Genomic DNA, 17,485 nt, shown 5'->3' with positions numbered 1-17,485 from the left:
TGTAGTTGTATAGGGAGACCTTAATGCTAGGGTAGGAAATGAACCAATAGATGGAGTGATTGGGAAGTATGGAGTTCCAGGTAAAAATCATAGTGGAGAAATGATGGCGATGTGTCTAGAAAGAGAGTAGATGATAGCAAATACAGTGTTTTGGAAGAAAGTCAAGCATAAGTACACATGGGAGAGGGTGATGGATGGAGAGGTGGCAGATAGAACATTAATGGACTATATAATAGTGACCAGGAGTATGGTAGGAAGAGCTAAGGATGTACATGTTCTAAGGGGAGAGAGTGGAGGAATATCAGATCATTTTCTGGTGGAAGGTAAATTGAGAGTGGAGAATAGGTGGAGAAAGAGGAAAAGGGCAGAAGGTAGGGAGGTACTTAAAGTTAACTGCTTAAATGAGGAAAAAAAGGAGAATTAGTACAAGGAAAAGCTGAAAGAGGAGTGGGAGTAAAGGATAGAGTAGAACTAGGAGTGGAGGAGGAATAGGGATGGTTCAAGGAGGGAGTCATAAGGTGTGCAAAGATGGTGTGTGGAACAAGGAGGGTGGGAGGAAATAGAAGGAATGGGGTAGTGAGTGGTGAGATGAGGAAGCAAAGAAATGTGTGAAGAGAAGCAGGCATTCATAGATTTGCTACAAACTAGGACAAGGGAATCGTATGAGAGGTACAAAGTAAAGAGAAGGGAAGTTAAGCATAAGATAAAGGAAGCAAAGAGGAGAGCAGATGTGAAATGGGGTAAGAGTATGACAGAAAATTTTGAAAGTAATAAAAAGATGTTTTGGAAGGAAATTAAAAGAGAAAGAGGAGGCGAATCAAGTAGAGAAGAAAAGGTAAAAGGTGCAGATGGAGAGATGATAATGGAAGAGAAGGCAGTGAGAGGAAGGTGGGTAGAGTATTTTAGGGAGTTGCTAAATGTGAAGGAGGATAGGGAGGGAAAGGTAGTTGCAGTGGGAAGCGCTAAGAAAATGAGAGTGATGAGTGAGGAAAATGGAGGAGAAATAGGGAAGGATGAAGTGAAAGCAGCTGTTAAGATGATGAGAGCAGGTAAGGCACCTGGTCTGGATGGATGCCATGCAGAATGTCTGAAGAAAGGAGATACAGTGATGGTGGACTGGCTGGTGAGGTTGTTTAATGTTTGTTTAAGAGAGGGTAGAGTACCGGAGGACTGGAGGAGTGCCTGTATAGTTCCGCTTTACAAGGGAAAGGGGGACAAGTGTGAGTGTAGTAGTTTCAGAGGGATCAGCTTGTTGAGTGTAGTTGGGAAGGCTTATGGGAGGGTCTTGATTGAGAGGATTAGGAGAGGAACAGAGGGAGTAATTGGTGAGGAACAGTGTGGGTTTAGGACAGGTAGGGGTTGTGTGGATCAGATTTTTGTGGCAAGACAGATATGTGAGAAGGCTATAGGAAAAGGTAAGGATGTTTTTTGGGCTTTTATGGATTTGGAAAAGGCTTACGACAGGGTAGACAGGATGGTATTGTGGGAGGTACTGCAGATATCTGGGACAGGAGGAAAGCTGTTAAGAGCAGTCAAGAGTTTCTACGAGAGTAGTAGAGCTTGTGCTAGGATTAGAAATGGAGAGAGTGAATGGTTTGAGGTAAAGTTGGGACTTCGACAGGGGTGTGTTATGTCGCCCTGGCTGTTCAATCTTTACATGGATGGGGTGGTGCGAGAGGTGAATGCAAGGGTAGTGGGTCAGGGGTTGGAGATGATTAAAGAAAATGGGGAAAAGTGGGAGGTGATCCAGCTGTTGTTTGCTGACGACACTGCACTTGTAGCAGGATCAGAGGAGGGATTGAGGAAGTTAGTGACAGAGTTTGAGTAGGTGTGTGAAAGAAGGAAGCTGAAGATAAATGTGGGTAAAAGTAAGGTGATGAGATGTACAAGGGGAGAGAGTGACAGCAGGCTGGAAGTGAGCATTAAGGGTGAAAGATTGGAGGAAGTGGATAGTTTTAGATACTTGAGTGCGAATGTGACAGGAAAGGGAGGAGTGGGGGTGGAGGTAGAATGTAGATTGAGAGAAGCGAGTAAATGCCTTGGTGGATTGAAAAGTGAAATGAGAAATAGACATCTGGGAATGGATGCTAAGACGAGGTTGTCTGAAGGAGTGATTGTGCCAACAGTATTGTACGGGGCAGAAACATGGAACATGAGAGAGGAAGAGAGGAGTTTGAATGTGAGATGAAATGTCTGAGAAGTATGATAGGGGTTACTAGGCTGGATAGAGTGAGAAATGAGGAGGTGAGGAGGAGAACAGGGGTGGAAAGGGAGCTGGGAGATAGGGTCCATGAAAGAGTATTAGGATGGTTTGGACACATGGAAAGAATGATTGAAGAAAGATTAGTAAAAGAAGTGTGGAAGGCAGAGGTAGAAGGAGTGAATATGAGGGGGCGTCCTAGGATGAGATGGATGGATAGGGTGAAAGGGGCATTACAAAAGAGAGGAATGTCTGTAGAGGAAGGATGGGAGAGGACAGAGGATAGGGGTGAATGGAGAGGGGTTGTGTATAGATGATGCCGTGATGCATGAGGGGGAGTGGGTGGGGGATGGAGGGTGAGGAAGTATGTATGAGAAAAAAAATTTATGCAGCCAGAAGGGATTTCTCCCCATCTTCTTTTCTGCATGGGGGGACAGAGAGGGGGGTCGTCAAATTTATGAAACAGCCTTGCTGTGGATGTACTGTGTCTTGTGACGCTGCTTCTGACCCAGGGCAGCGGACATGATGCAGGGATGACCCGTCATCCAGGTGTCAAGATAAGAGGGAGGGTAGAGGTTGGAGGGGAGTGGAGTGTATTAGGGATGGAATGGGTGAGAATGGTTTTATGGCTACCTCCCTTGTAAGGGGGGGAAAAATGCCTTTGGTATATGTATGTATAAGAAAAAAGAGAATCACTTGTCATAGAAGTAGCTGACAAGACTAGATGCATCATACTCTTTGGCTGGTGAGAAGACATCATCTCTTGGAAGTTACACCAAGTAAAGAGATGCAAAAAACTAGGGAAATGACCTCAATGATTCTAGGGATAGACTCAGATTGATAGCAAGTTTAGGTTAGGTCAGTATAAGAGGAATAGTACATGTCCTATGAAAATAAAATTCAAGTCACAAGCCATGGCAAAGTAATCAATAAATCTTATAAGTTTGCATGACAAAAAGTTAAAAAAATATTTGGATTAGGAAAGATGTTAATGAAGAGGAACAAGCAAAGACATTTTTTAGAGGAAGCCAAAGGCAAAAATGAAATGAGGATGGAAGGATAACAACAGTTTTCTGGAAAGTTGTCAATCAGAACGTATGGAAACGGTACTAAAAAACAATAAGGCAATATTACAAAGGAAGCAACACAAGGAAAGTTAGAGTAATGTATGGTAATGTTGGTTTACTATTGGCCAGGTTGGAGATAAATAACTAATTAAAGATGAACAAACCTGATATTTTGTATTTAGTGGAGACCAAACTCCTAAAAAAAAGTTTATCTATAGTTGGGAAACAATAGATACACCTCCTGAAGATGAGACAGAGAAGATAAAATGGGTGGAGGGATAATGTTTGTTGTGAGAAGTGACAAAGATGCAAGAAAGAAATCTGAGTGAAGACAAAGCTGAAGCAATCCACCTGAAAATTAAAACTATTGGGCAGAACAGACTTCATGGTGGTATATGCCCCCCCCCCCCAAAGACAAGAGCTTGAAATGAAGCTGAATATCATGAATTTTTTTAGACACAACTCTTCTAAATATATATATATATATATATATATATATATATATATATATATATATATATATATATATATATATATATATATATAATATATATATATATATATATATATATATATTAAGCAAAGTAGCAATTTAGTCCTTATTGGATATTTTAATTGCAGTGGGGTCAACTGGGAGAAATGAGAAGCAAGTGGCAAAGCAGATTCTTGGGGTAATATCCTGTCGAGTATAACAATAGACAATGCAATGACTTAGTGGGTCAAGGAAGTGACTCAGAGAAGAGGAGATGACATTCCCACAAGATTAGACCTGTCACTATATAAAAAGAACCTGATATCAGTTCCTTGAACTACCTTTGCCCCTTAGAAAAGTGACCATGTAACAATTGAATTTCAGGTGGAGAATGAACAGAGCCAAGGAATGAGTCACACTCAATTTTGGGAAAGCAGATTACTTTGGGTTGAAAAAGTTCTTTCGAGAAGCAAACTAGGAGGAATTTATGAACACCACGAGAATAAGGAGGAAATGGGAAATCTTTCTTGGCATTTAAAACCTGGGAGTAAACAAACATGTGCCAAAGATGAGTGGAAGTAAATAATCACAAACAAGACTGAAATTGCAAAAAGCCCTGGGACATGGCTTGGGGAAAATGAAGGAAGAGAAGAAATAATAAAACAAAAGCTTACAAATAAGCTAGGAATGACTATACAAGAATTTGCAAGAAGGAAGAAAGCAATTTTGAAAGAAGTGAATTAGATAAATGCAAAGATGAACCAAAACTGTTTTACAGATTTATAAATGGTAAATTGATACATAAAGAAATAATCAACAAGTTAGCAATGGGTAGTGAGGTCACTGAACAGGCCTCAGCTCCAGCAGAAATAATGAAAGTTTCCAATCAGTCTTCACCAAAGACAGCAATATTTTGGAGGAAAACATGAGGAGCATATAGTAAGGGAAGTTCTCAATCTTTTGGGATCATTACATGTGACAACAGCTTCCAGACCTGATGGGATCTCAAACTGGATTTTCAAAGACTGCAGGGAACAACTAGTGAACAAGATTCAGTCTTATCATATGTTCTCTGAAAGAGGGCATAGTGCCACTTAATTGGAAAAGGCTAAATGTGGTACCAATTCACAAAGGTGGAAGTAAGGAAGCACCACTAAATTATAGGCCAGTATCACTGACCAGGTTAAATACATACATACATATACCAAAGGATTTTTCTCCCTAACAAATGAGGCAGCCAAAAAATAAAGGCACAAAAACCACTCCTACCCATTCCATCCCCAAGATTTTGTTCTATGACATTTGAGCACTTGGAGTTGGGTACGGGCAGATACCCACGGTTCTCATCACTCGCCTCTTTACTTTTGCCACCCCTATTTCTTATTTGTAACACCTTTTCCTTGTTTCTATGTAGATAGCCTACTGGGTAACATAATAGGGGTGGCAAAAGTAAAGAGGCTAGTGATGAGAACCATGGGTATCTGTCCGTACCCAACTCCAAGTGCTCAAATGTCATAGAACAGAATTTCACCAAGGCAGGCCTGAAACTGGCATATAGCACAGGAATAAAAATAGGTGACATTGTGAGAAATAAAGTTAGAATTCCATGTAAAAGCTGCCCCGCTAGTTACTATGGCGGAACTAGCAGAGGAATTCACAAGCAGACGATGGAACATAAAAATGACGTCAAAGCCCACTGGACCTCCAACTCAATAGTGGTACATATCAACAACTTTGGCCACCTGCCAGATTGGGAAAAAAAAAGAGGTGCTCCATTATGGACTTGACAAAAAGGAAAGGAGGACAATTGAGGCAGTGTACATTATTTCACTCCCATGTAGCAATCATCGGGACGGTTTTGTCAAGTTGGCGAGGGTAGCAAGCAGCCTAATTCTCCACGAGACCAGATGAAAGTGAGATGACAACACTGACCAGGGAGGAACAGGGTGAGCTATGTGAATATATAAGTAGTCGTTGTCTTATTTGTGTACACTCTGAAGAAGTCCTAGTTGGGCAAAACATCAGTAATAAAACTTAATCTTTCATTAACCCTATCTCCCAACTCCCTTTTCACCATTGCTCTCCTCCTCAACTCCTTATTTTTCAGCCTTGTAACCCCTACCATACTTCTTTTTAGTACTGGGTGTCCATAGTGTTGCTGTGTACTCCAGTTTTGATTTTACTAGTGTAACTAATATTTTCTTTAATAATTTCCTTATCCAAGTAGTCAAATGCCACTTTCATTGACCTTAATAGGTTGAAGGTTTCTCCAACTATTTAATTTATACGTTTGTCCAGTGTCATGTCTTTGCTGATTATTACTCCAAGGTCTCTTTCTTGATATTCTGTTTTTACTTTTTCCGAACTCCATTACACTACACTTCTTGATATTGAAGTTCATTTCCCACTTTTGAGTCCATTTCCAGATTTTGTCCAGGTCCAACTGTAATGATTCACAATCCTCTTCTGTTCTTACTTTCTTTAGTATTTTTGTGTCATCTGTGAAAAAATTCATACAACACTATACTCCTTCATCCATGGCAATTATATATATGGCAAACATGATTGGAGCCAGCACCAAACCTTGCAGGACACCACTTATCATTTCTTCCCAATTCGAGTATTTGTCTCTAATTACTACCCTCTGATGCCACCTATTGATTTTATTTTTCTTATTAGTTTCTTGTGTGGTACCTAATCAAATGCTTTTTGTAGGTCTAGAAAGGCAGTCTGCCCATCCATACCTCTCTTGTATTATTTCTATTAGTCTCGAAAAGAAGCAGGTCAGGTTTGTTATACATGATCTTCCTTGTCTAAATCCAAATTGATTTGGATTCAGTATAGGTTTTTCTTCCAGATGTGTAACCCATCTACTTTTGATAACTTTTTCACATATTTTTGCTACTGTGCTTGTTAGGGAGAACGGTCTATAGTTGGTTGGATCTTCCTTGTTTCCTCCTTTACATATTGGTACAATATTTGCATTTTTTCAGTCCTGTGGTACCTTTCCTTCTTTGACTGTGTATTTAATTATATTGTATATTTTATCTGTCAATTCCTCTATGCATTCTTTCACTATCCAATTTGTAATTCCATCTGGACCATGTGATTTTCTGACATCAAGGTTTTTTATTTGATCATTGATTTCCTTCTGTGTTACAGTTATTTCCTTCATTGGGGGGGATTTCTCTCTCTATTCCCTCACAGTTAGGAGAGTTCTCAATTGTGAATACCAATTTGAAGTGATTGCTCATAATTTCTGCCATATCTAGTTCTTATGGCACAGCTTTTCTATTTCTTGTTTATTTTCTAGTCTACCATTTACATACCTGTAAAATAGTTTAGGTTGTTCCTTGCATTTTTCTATTGTTTCTCTTTCATAGTTTCTCTTTCCATCTCTGCATATTTTTACATAATAATTTCTTAGTTTGATGTATGTTTACCATTTGCTCATTTTTTTGTCTTTTTTCCATCTTTTCCAAGTTTTGTCTCTTTTATCCTTAGCTTCACTACATTTTTTGTTGTACCAGATTTTAATGTATACTCTTTCTTGCTTTTGTTGTGGTACATATTTGCTCACTCCCTCATTTTAAATTTCTTCTAGTATATTCCATTTCTCTTCCATCCTTGTTTCTTCATTTAGGAATTTTTCCCAATTACATGAGCTTTTTTATTGATGACACAAATTTGTTGAGAAAAGTGAGCACTGAAATAGACTATGAGTTGCTGCAGAGATCTGAACAAAATTTGGGAATGGAGTCAGAAGTGGGAAGTGGACTTCAATATTGAGAAATGTATAATGGAATTTGGAAAAAGTAAAAACAGGATATCAGGACAATGTAAAACCAGTGAAAAGGATGTAAAGAAAGTGGAATTTGAAAAAGACCTGGGAGTAATCATCACAAAGGACATGTCCCATGATAAACAGATAAACAAAACTGTTGGAGAAACCTACAATTTGCTGAGATCAATAAAAATGGGATTTACTTACTTGAAGAAATGGTTTAGAGAGGTATGGAAGTCCTTGATAAAAAGATTTACTAAATTGGGATACGAGAAATACAAGAGGACATGGAAATTAACTCAAAAAGGACAGTTATAGAACACACCTGAAAAAAGAGCAGCTTTCCCCGCAGAGTGGTGGATGTATGGAACAAACTGGACAAAATGATAGGGTATGCAAAACCTGTACACGAATTTAAGAACAATTTAGATACTGCGAGATACAGAGATGGGACACCACAAGCATAGCTCCCTTTCCCATAAGATACAACTAGGTAAATACACAAAACCACTTTCTGAACTGTCATATGAAGAGAGACTGTCAAAACTAGAGTTACCAACCCTGGAACAAAGTAGAATAAAGACGAGACTTGTTGACCATCTACAGAATCATGAGAGGTATGGAAGTCCTTGATAGAGAAGACTTACTAAATTGGGGCATGAGAAATACAAGAGGACATGGAAGGAAACTCAGAAAGGACAGTTATAGAAGAGACCTGAAAAAGAACAACTTTCCCTAAAGAGTAGTGGATGCATGGAACAAACTAGATGAAAAGATAGTGTGTGCAAAAACCATACACGAATTTAAGAACAATTTAGATACTACGAGATACAGCGATGGGACACCACAAGTGTAGCTCCCTTTCCTGTAAGATACAACTAGGTAAATACACATACACACAGAACTATGCAAACTACACAAACAAAAACATGCATACACTAATAGATATAATGCAAGAAAGGGATGGATGGGCTGACTGATCTTTCCTAGACTTACAAAAAGCCTTTGACAAACTACCACACAAAAAATTACTTTAAAAATTGGAAAACATAGGAGGGATACAAGGCAACCCACTAAACTGAATGGAGGATTTCCTGAATGGTAGAAAAATGGGAGTAATACTCAGAGAAAAGTGTTCAGGTTGGGAGGAGGTGATTAGTGGAGTTCTGCGGGGATAAATATTAGCTCCAATAATGTTCGCTATTTATGTGAATGACATGAATAAAGATGTGGAATGTTAGATGAGCTTCTTTGCAGATGATGCTAAATTGTTGAGGAAAGTGAAAAACAAAACGGACTGCAAATCACTACAGAGGTCTAAACAAGGTTTGGAAATGGAGTCAGAACTGGGCAGTGGACTTCAACATTAAGAAATATAGCATAATGGAGTTCAGAAAAAAAAAAAAGAATGTCAGGATATTATAAAATTGGAACTTATGGAGGTAAAGAAAGTGGGATCTGAAAAAGACCTGGGAGTAATTATCTCAAATGACTTGTCCTATGATAAACAAATGAACAAAATTGTTGGAGAATCCTATTACTTGCTAAGATCAATAAAAGTGGCATTTACCTATTTAGACAAAGAAATTGTTAAAAAAAATATTAGTCATGCTAATAAGGCCTAAACTGGAGTATGCTGTGACATTATGGTCACCCAGTACCAAAAAGAATATAAAGAAAACTGTGAGAATCCAGAGAGCGACCATGAAAATGGCCCCAGCACTTTCAAACTTGTTATATGAAGAGAGACTAGACTAGCTAAATTGAAGTTATCAACTTTGAAACAAAGAAGAGAGAGAGGGGACCTACTGACCATCTATAGAATCATGAAAGGTGTGAAAATACTTGATAGAGAGGACTTACTAAATTGGGACAAGAGAAACACAAGAGGACATGGAAAAAAAATAAAAAAAGGATAGTTATAGAAGAAATCTGAAAAAAAAAAAAAATCCACACAGAGTGGTGAACACCTGGAATAAACTGGACAAAACAATAGTGTGTTCAAAAACCATACACAAATTTATGAGCAAACTAAACACTGCAAGATACAAAGGCGAGACACCACGAGCATAGCTCCCCTTCCCATAAGATACAACTAGGTAAATACTGTAATAATTGTTGCCTTCAAAGTTTCTTCCCAGAGAAAGTTATAGTAAGACCCCAAGACCATAACCATCCAGATTTCTAGTCCATGACATATAAGACAATAATTATTATCTATTTTTGTAACACCTATCATATTCAGTTTCTTCTTTTCTGCCTCCCTATTTTCCAGGTCTCTGCTCTGTACAGAACCATGGGTACAATTACCTGTTCATTCAACTTTCTCTTTACATTCCTCCCCAAATACTGTACCTTTTTCTCATAACACCTTTCTTTTAACCTAGACATACAATATTTCCCTGAAAAAAGACTATATATGAAGGTGTTAACCAAATTAAGATAAAAAAAAAAAAAAATACCTCATTTTTCTTGGCCTTCTTCTTGGCAGGAGCATCTGAACAATCAGCATCTGTGCGGACATTAGCTTTCTTTGACGACAAGGGAGCAAAAAAATGTGAAATAGTGGGTTGAGAATGACCTGGCATACTGCTGATCTTCCCTTCCTGAAACATATAAGAAAATAATGATAGTAACATTGACATTGATAATATGATGATGATGATAATAACAATAAGGAATAAAGGTCGTTTCCCCTTTACAATTGGTATGGGCAAGTTAAACCAAATACTCGTGTTATAAACATGACTTGGTGGATTAAAAAGTGTAATGAGAAATAGACATCTGGGAATGGATGCTAAGAGGAGGTTACATGAAGGAGTGATTGCGCCAACAGCAAGGTATGGGGCAGAAACATGGAACATGAGAGAGGAAGAGAGAAGGAGTTTGAATGTGTTTGAGATAAAATGTTTGAGAAATATGATAGGGGTTACTAGGCTGGAGAGAGTGAGAAATGAGGAGGTGAGGAGGAGAACAGGGGTGGAAAGGGAGTTGGGAGATAAGGTTGATGAAAGAGTATTGGGATGGTTTGGACACATGGAAAGAATGAGTGAAGAAAGATTAGTAAAAGAAGTGTGGAAGGCAGAGGTGGAAGGAGTGAATATGAGGGGGCGTCCTAGGATGAGATGGAAGGATGGGGTGAAAGGGGCTTTACAAAAGAGAGGAATGTCTGTAGAGGAAGGACGGGAGAGGAAAGAAGATAGGGGTGAATGGAGAAGGGTTGTGTATAGATGAGGCTGTGATGCATGAGGGGGAGTGGGTGGGGGATGGGGGGTGAGGAAGTATGTATGAGAAAAAATTTGACGCAGCCCGAAGGGATTTCTCCCTGTCTTCTCCTTTTCTGCAAGAGGGGATGGATAGGGGGGTTTGCCGAATTTATGAAGCGGCCTTGCTGTGGATGTGCTGTGTCTTGCAACACTGCTTCTGACCCAGGGCAGTGGGCAGGATGCAGGGATGACCCGTCATCCAGGAGGTGCTAAGATAGGAGGGAGGGAGGAGGGTGGAGGGGAGTGGAATATATGTGAAATGAAATGGGTGGGAGTGATTTCTATGCCTTTTTCTTTTTGACTACCCCCTGTGTAAGGGGGAAAAAGCCTTTGGTATATGTATGTATAAACATGACACCCCACTCAATCAAACCTGTGAACTCAAGACCTCAGGATGAAGGATAACCCTGACCCATACCACATTGCTTAGGTCAAAAGCAATGCAGTGAGGCACAGCTCTTTCACAGCATGGCCCAACAGCTAGAGCTGATTTATTTCCTCTGTCTCATTGTACAGCAATCCCTCCTCCTCATCCACTAAAAAGATTACAAAAAAAAAAAATTAGAAAAACATTCCTTCAGGCAGAGACATCCCTTCATCCATTTATAATTTCCTCCACTAACTCAGTAGCAGACCAAGGTCAGTGGGTGAGATGCAGGGATGACCAGTCATCCAGGAGGAGTCAAGATAAGAGGGAGGGAAGGGGATGAGTGGGTTGGAGTAGATTTGTGCCTTTGTTGTTTGGCTATCTCCCTCGTAAGAGGGATATAGCCATTGGTATATGTATGTAACTCAGCAGCCCCTTTCAACCCATCTATCCATCTTATTCTTGGTCTTCCTCTCAAGTTCACTTCATCCACTTATGGTTTCCACCCTTGTTGTTAGTCTTCTGTCATTCATTCTTATAATATACCCAAACCATAACAGCACACTCTGCTTTATCCTATCTTACAGCTCCTTTCCCACCACCCCCTTCTTTTCCATCTCCCTTATACTCCCAGTCTCTGCTCCAGACAACACCATAGGCAATAATATATATTACACACATTTTCCCACTTCTCCACATCCCACTGTAAATATTTGCAGTGTGATGGCCCACCATCCTCTGTATATTTAAATGTATGTCTACATGTATATTTTTGGTATTCATTGTATATAATTATGTAGCTATCCTGTAAATGCTTGTATACATGTGTCTTCCCTCTTCTCCTGCTCTCCAATCCCCTTCCTACTGTTCGCCTGCAAGCACAGACTAGTTCTATCCGGCTCCTCCTTCTCCTTCCTCCCGTCCTCACCAGCCTTATATAAGGCGACCAGCTGGCTAAACAGAGGGACTTTTTCGTTGGTTAGCCAAGGCGTAACTCACCCTCCCACATCGCTTCTGCACTTTCCACCCCTTGTGTTCACACGTACCTTAAGATTATTCTCATGACTTAGTTTTTGTTCAGGTTAAGGAAATTTTTGTTTTATGAAATGTTACGAATTGTCTATTGGTTAATTTTTGTTGTAAAGATATAGTATAATTGTTTTTGTTGCCATTTTCAATAATTAAAATAGCTTTTGTGTTCTCTTCTGTTTGGTTTTGCCTTAAATACATCAAGGCCACGAAATACAAACCCCTCCTAGACAGTCATTATATCCTTGCAGAGGACGTAACAGTGACAAAAAGAGACCCTGTTCTTTTTTGTTTTAAGGATACAAGTGGTTTCTTGTGAGCATTGTGGTTTGAGAATTGCAGATCATCATGCAGGCGGCACCGTACTGTTGACACATGACCAACTACTTTAGGGTTCTTTTCCTTCAATTGTGGTGCTGTTATACATAGACTAGCATCCACCTGTCTCCTCAATACCTTCAGAGTACAAGGAGTAGTCTTCCTGGGCCTCCCTGTGGGCTTGTTCTGTAATAGCAGATCGACTCCACCTGCACACTATGCAGTGGAGAAGTGGAAAAATGTGTTGTGGAGTGATGAAGCTACTTTCACCATTACTGGAAACTGTCTTGGCAAAATGTAATGTTGTCCTGGTAGTGATCCTTTGGACCCAAAATTTACACACAGTACTGTAAGACATCCTAACTCACAGATGGTTTGTGATGCTTTTGGCTACCATGGTGTGGGATCATTAGTGATACAACCAAAAAATGTAACTCTGAATGCAGACCAATATTTTGAGCTACTTAATGATCATTTGGAGGACTGTTTTATTCAGTGCAAAACAAATGTCTTCATGCAGGATGGTGCACCATGCTACACTGCTAAACTTATTAAAGAATGGTTTGCATTCTGTGATGTGGAGTATATAAAAGATTGGTCAGGTAATCTGCCTGATTTAAACCCAATTGAGAACCTCTGGGCACTCGTGAAAGATAAGTTATGGGAGTGCGACACTTCATCCCCAAGTTGGAGGTAGCCATCAAGGATATTTGGAAAAATATGGACCCTGTGTGGCTTCAAAATCTTGCAGCTTAGGTCCCTAAATGTCTCCAAGAATGTATCAAGAGAAAGGGGTGTCCAACAAATTAATAGAGCTGGTAAGTACCTGATAATATAGGTTATTTGAGGAAATTTATTATTTTTAATCTGGCACCTAAGTTTTTGTCCCCCACTGTATGTACCTTGTGCTGTGAGTCGGGTATATGAGGATGCTGGTGTCAGCTTCCTGATTATATCTATTTTGTAGTTGTAGCTGACCCCCATACTCTGTGAACAGGCCTGATCGTGTTTTCCGTGACGGTATATTTATTCAGGGTGTAAAAGAACAAGCAATAACTTTATATTTTGTAATGCGTCCTCCCGGAGTATAGTGGTCTGTCTTGAAGCCCCCCGTCCTGCTGGTGCTAAACATAGGAGAATAACCTACTAATAATTAATCAATCCCCAAATGTTTAGATTAAGTTTGAATATATACAAATGGTTGTTGGTAATTAATTTTGCTGTGTTTAGCACAGGTGTAGTAGGGGAGCAAGCTGTGTTTTCAGGCAGGATCACTATACTCTGGGAGTGCTGCAGGTCTGATAGAAATTAAAATTTATTAGAATTTAGACTGGATTCTATTCTCCGATCATAAAAGAATGCTGCATTACTAGTCTTTAGGGGATTCATTAAATATTACATACATACATATACCAAGGCTTTCCCCCTTACAAGGGAGGTAGCCAAAAAGGAAAAGGCATAAAATCATTCCCACCCATTCCATCCCTGAATACACTCCACACCCCTCCATCCTCCCTCTTATCTTAGCACCTCCTGGATGACGGGTCATCCCTGCACCTTCTCCACTGCCCTGGGTCAGAAGCATGTGTCGCAAGACACAGCACATCCACAGCAAGGCCGCTTCATTAAATTGGCAACCCCCCTTCTCCATCCCCCCATGCATAAAAGGAGAAGACGGGGAGAAATCCCTTCGGGCTGCGTCAAAATTTGCTCAAACATACTACCTCACCCCCCCCCATCCCCCCACCCATTCCACCTCATGCATCACAACATCATCCATATACAACCATTCCCCATTCACCCCTGTCTTCTGTCCTCTCCCGTCCTTCCTCAACTGACATTCCCCTCTTCCCCAAAGCCCCCTTCACCCCATCCATCCACCTCATCCTAGGATGTCCCTTCATGTTCACTCCCTCCACATCTGCCTTCCACACCTCTTTTACTTGGCTTTCTTCACTCATTCTTTCCATGTGTCCAAACCATCCTAATACTCTTTCATCAACCCTATCTCCCAACTCCTTTTCCACCCCTGTTCTCCTCCTCACCTCCTCATTTCTCACTCTATCTAGCCTAGTAACCCCCATCATACTTCTCACACACCTCATCTAAAACACATTCAAACTCCTTCACTCTTCCTCTCTTATGTTCCATGTTTCTGCCCCATACAGTGCTATTGGCACAATCACTCCTTCATACAGTCTCCTCTTAGCATCCATTCCCTGATGTCTATTCCTCATTACACTCTTTAATCCACCAAGGCATTTACTCGCTTCTATCAATCTACATTCTACCTCCACCTTTTCCTGCCACATTTGCACCCAAGTATCTAAAACTATCCACTTCCTCCAGTCACTCTCCCTTAATGCTCACTTCCAGTCTACTGCCACTTTCACCCCTTGTACATCTCATCACCTTACTTTTACCCACATTTATCCTTAGCTTTCTTCTATCACATACTCTCCCAAACTCTGTCACCAACTTCCTCAATCCCTCCTCCGATCCTGCCACAAGCGCAGTGTCGTTCGCAAACAACAACTGGCTCACCTCCCACTTTTCTCCATTTTCTTTAACCATCTCCAAACCCTGACCCACTACCCTTGCATTTACCTCTCGCACTACCCCATCCATGTATAAGTTGAACAGCCAGGACGACATAACACATCCTTGATGAAGTCCCACCTTTACCCCGAACCACTCACTCTCTCCATTTCCAATCCTGACACAATCTCTACTACTCTCATAAAAACTCGACAGCTCCTAGAAGCCTTCCTCCTATCCCGTATGTCTGCATAACCTCCCACAGTGCCTTTCTGTCTACCCTATTGTAAGCCTTTTCCACATCCATAAAAGCCAAAAAAACATCCTTCCCCTTTCCTATAGCTTTCTCACATATGTCTTACCACAAAGATCTGATCTACTACTTAAAACCAATGCAGTGTGCACCCTGTATAGTTTGAATTACATTTGAATAAAATTATTGGAGAGAGGATACTTGAAAACTATGCCTCAGTTGATTTAAAAGAAAATTCACAATTTTGAATAATAGCAGAAAATACTAAACCACATAAATCTTTAAGAAATGCTATGCTCAAGGAATTGAGATTGTAAATAAGACATATCAACTTTGAAATAAGGACAGTGATAAACTGAAGGTGATGAAATTTGTGAACAAGGCTCGCCAGAAGAAGATAGTCTGATAGTTGATGGAGTGTAGTAAGTAATGGTAACTGTTGCATCAAGTTTTGCTGACAGGAAACCTGCAGCCTCACTGCAGCTGACAGCAATCTTTGAGACCTCCCATAGATCTCTCTGGGAAGAATTTTTGTTATTATCGTCTGTTATTTTAGAGTAGGATATTCTTATATGACTGACTTATAGTAGAAGGGGAGGAACAGTTGTCAGGTGTCAGCTCAACTTATATAGATAGATGGAGAAAATACAGTTGAAGTTGATAGAATGATCTTGGACCCAGTCAAGAGACAAAATGTCAACCCCTAAAGTACTCACTGTATGTCACCATGCTGTTGGTGTCCCAGTATGTGGAGGAATTCTTGTACAGCTATCAATGAAAATTATCATTATTATTATTATTATTTATCAATTAGTGTCTTGTTGCATTGGTTTTGATCTATGCAGTGAAGTGAAGGACAGGGTGATCCTTCATTTGCAAGGTGCTAAGATAGGAAGGGCAGTTAATGAGTTTGGATGGGTGTGGGGTGTGTGCTTTGACTTGGTTACTCCCTTATATGGGGGAAAGGACCCTTGGTATATTTGTATGTATTATTATATATTATTACTGTATGGGGCAGAAACATGGAACATGAAAGAGAAAGAGAGGAGTTTAAATGTGTTTGAGATGAGGTGCCTGAGGAGTATGATAGAGGTTACTAGGCTGGATAGAGTGAGAAATGAGGTGAGGAGGAGAACGGGGGTGGAAAGAGAGTTGGGAGATGTGGTTGATGAAAGAGTATTGAGATGGTTTGGACACACAGGAATAATGAGTGAAGAAAGATTATTAAAAGAGGTGTATAAGGTAGAGGTGGAGGGAAGGAATATGAGGGGGGGGGACACAGGATGAAATAGATGGATGGGGTAAAAGGGTCATTGGGAAAGAGGGGAATGTCTGTTGAGGAAGGATAGGAGAAGACAGAAGATAAGGGTTAATGGAGAATGGCTGTGTATGGATGATGCTGTGATGCATGAAAGGGAGTGGGTGGGGGATGGGGGGTGAGGGAGTATGTGTGAAAAAATCATTTGAGTGACACAGACCAAAGGGATTTCTCCCAACTCTCTGCATGGGGGAATGGAGAAGGAGAGGTTGTCGATTTAATGAAGTGGCCTTGCTGTGGATGTGCTGTGTCTATTCTAACCTAACCTAACTAACCTACAAAATGTAACCTATATTTAGTTAGGTATGGGCACATAATTTTCAATTTTTTTCTAACCTTTAAATTCTTGTTGAACATAAAAGATAATTTCATTAAAAACAAAATACGTTTTAATTTTTTTAAACAGCTTGAAAAATAAGGGAGATATGCTTTTTTATCTTTTACCTTGAATTTTTGGCTAGACTTTACTATAACAAAATGTTAGAATTAAGGGTGGTAATTTGTAAAGATTTTGGTAAAGAAATATGCATAAACTCTAAACCACTGGTCCAATCTTATTGAAATTTTAGGTACATAGGTTTTATGAGTCCACAAATCACCTGAGCATGTGAAAAACAATGTGGGACATCTCCATCATACCAAATTTGCATTTTCATGGCAACAATTAAGTTGTCAACTTAGAGATTATCATCAGTAAAATCCAAACCACTGGCCCAATTGGCATGCAACTTGGCATGTGAAGGTTTTATGGGTCAACAAATCACCTGAGCCTGTCAAAAACAATATGGGACTTCTGCATCATACCAAATTTGCATTTTTATGGTAACAATTAAGTTGTCAATTTAGAGACAATCATCCATAAAATCCATACCA

At 39.9% G+C, this 17,485-nt stretch overlaps 1 protein-coding gene across 4 annotated transcripts in view; it reads right to left on the bottom strand.

The window, feature by feature from the left end:
• Positions 1-17,485, bottom strand: part of LOC143033848 (DNA mismatch repair protein Msh3-like) — a 133,167-nt gene that overhangs the window by 109,230 nt on the left and 6,452 nt on the right. For 3 of the 4 annotated variants that reach the window (XM_076199400.1, XM_076199401.1, XM_076199403.1), the window contains exon 2: positions 9,986-10,129. In XM_076199400.1, coding sequence (XP_076055515.1) covers positions 9,986-10,111 — 126 coding nt within the window. In that variant the 5' untranslated portion in view covers positions 10,112-10,129. Of the gene's footprint in view, positions 1-9,985; positions 10,130-11,162; positions 11,304-17,485 lie in introns of those variants that run through there. The other variant, XM_076199402.1, reaches the window with a different exon arrangement.

This window comes from Oratosquilla oratoria, chromosome 16, assembly GCF_046742065.1.
Source record: "Oratosquilla oratoria isolate Oo_2021 chromosome 16, ASM4674206v1, whole genome shotgun sequence".
NCBI lineage: Eukaryota > Metazoa > Arthropoda > Malacostraca > Stomatopoda > Squillidae > Oratosquilla > Oratosquilla oratoria.
This window is presented reverse-complemented; position numbering and strand designations above follow the sequence as displayed.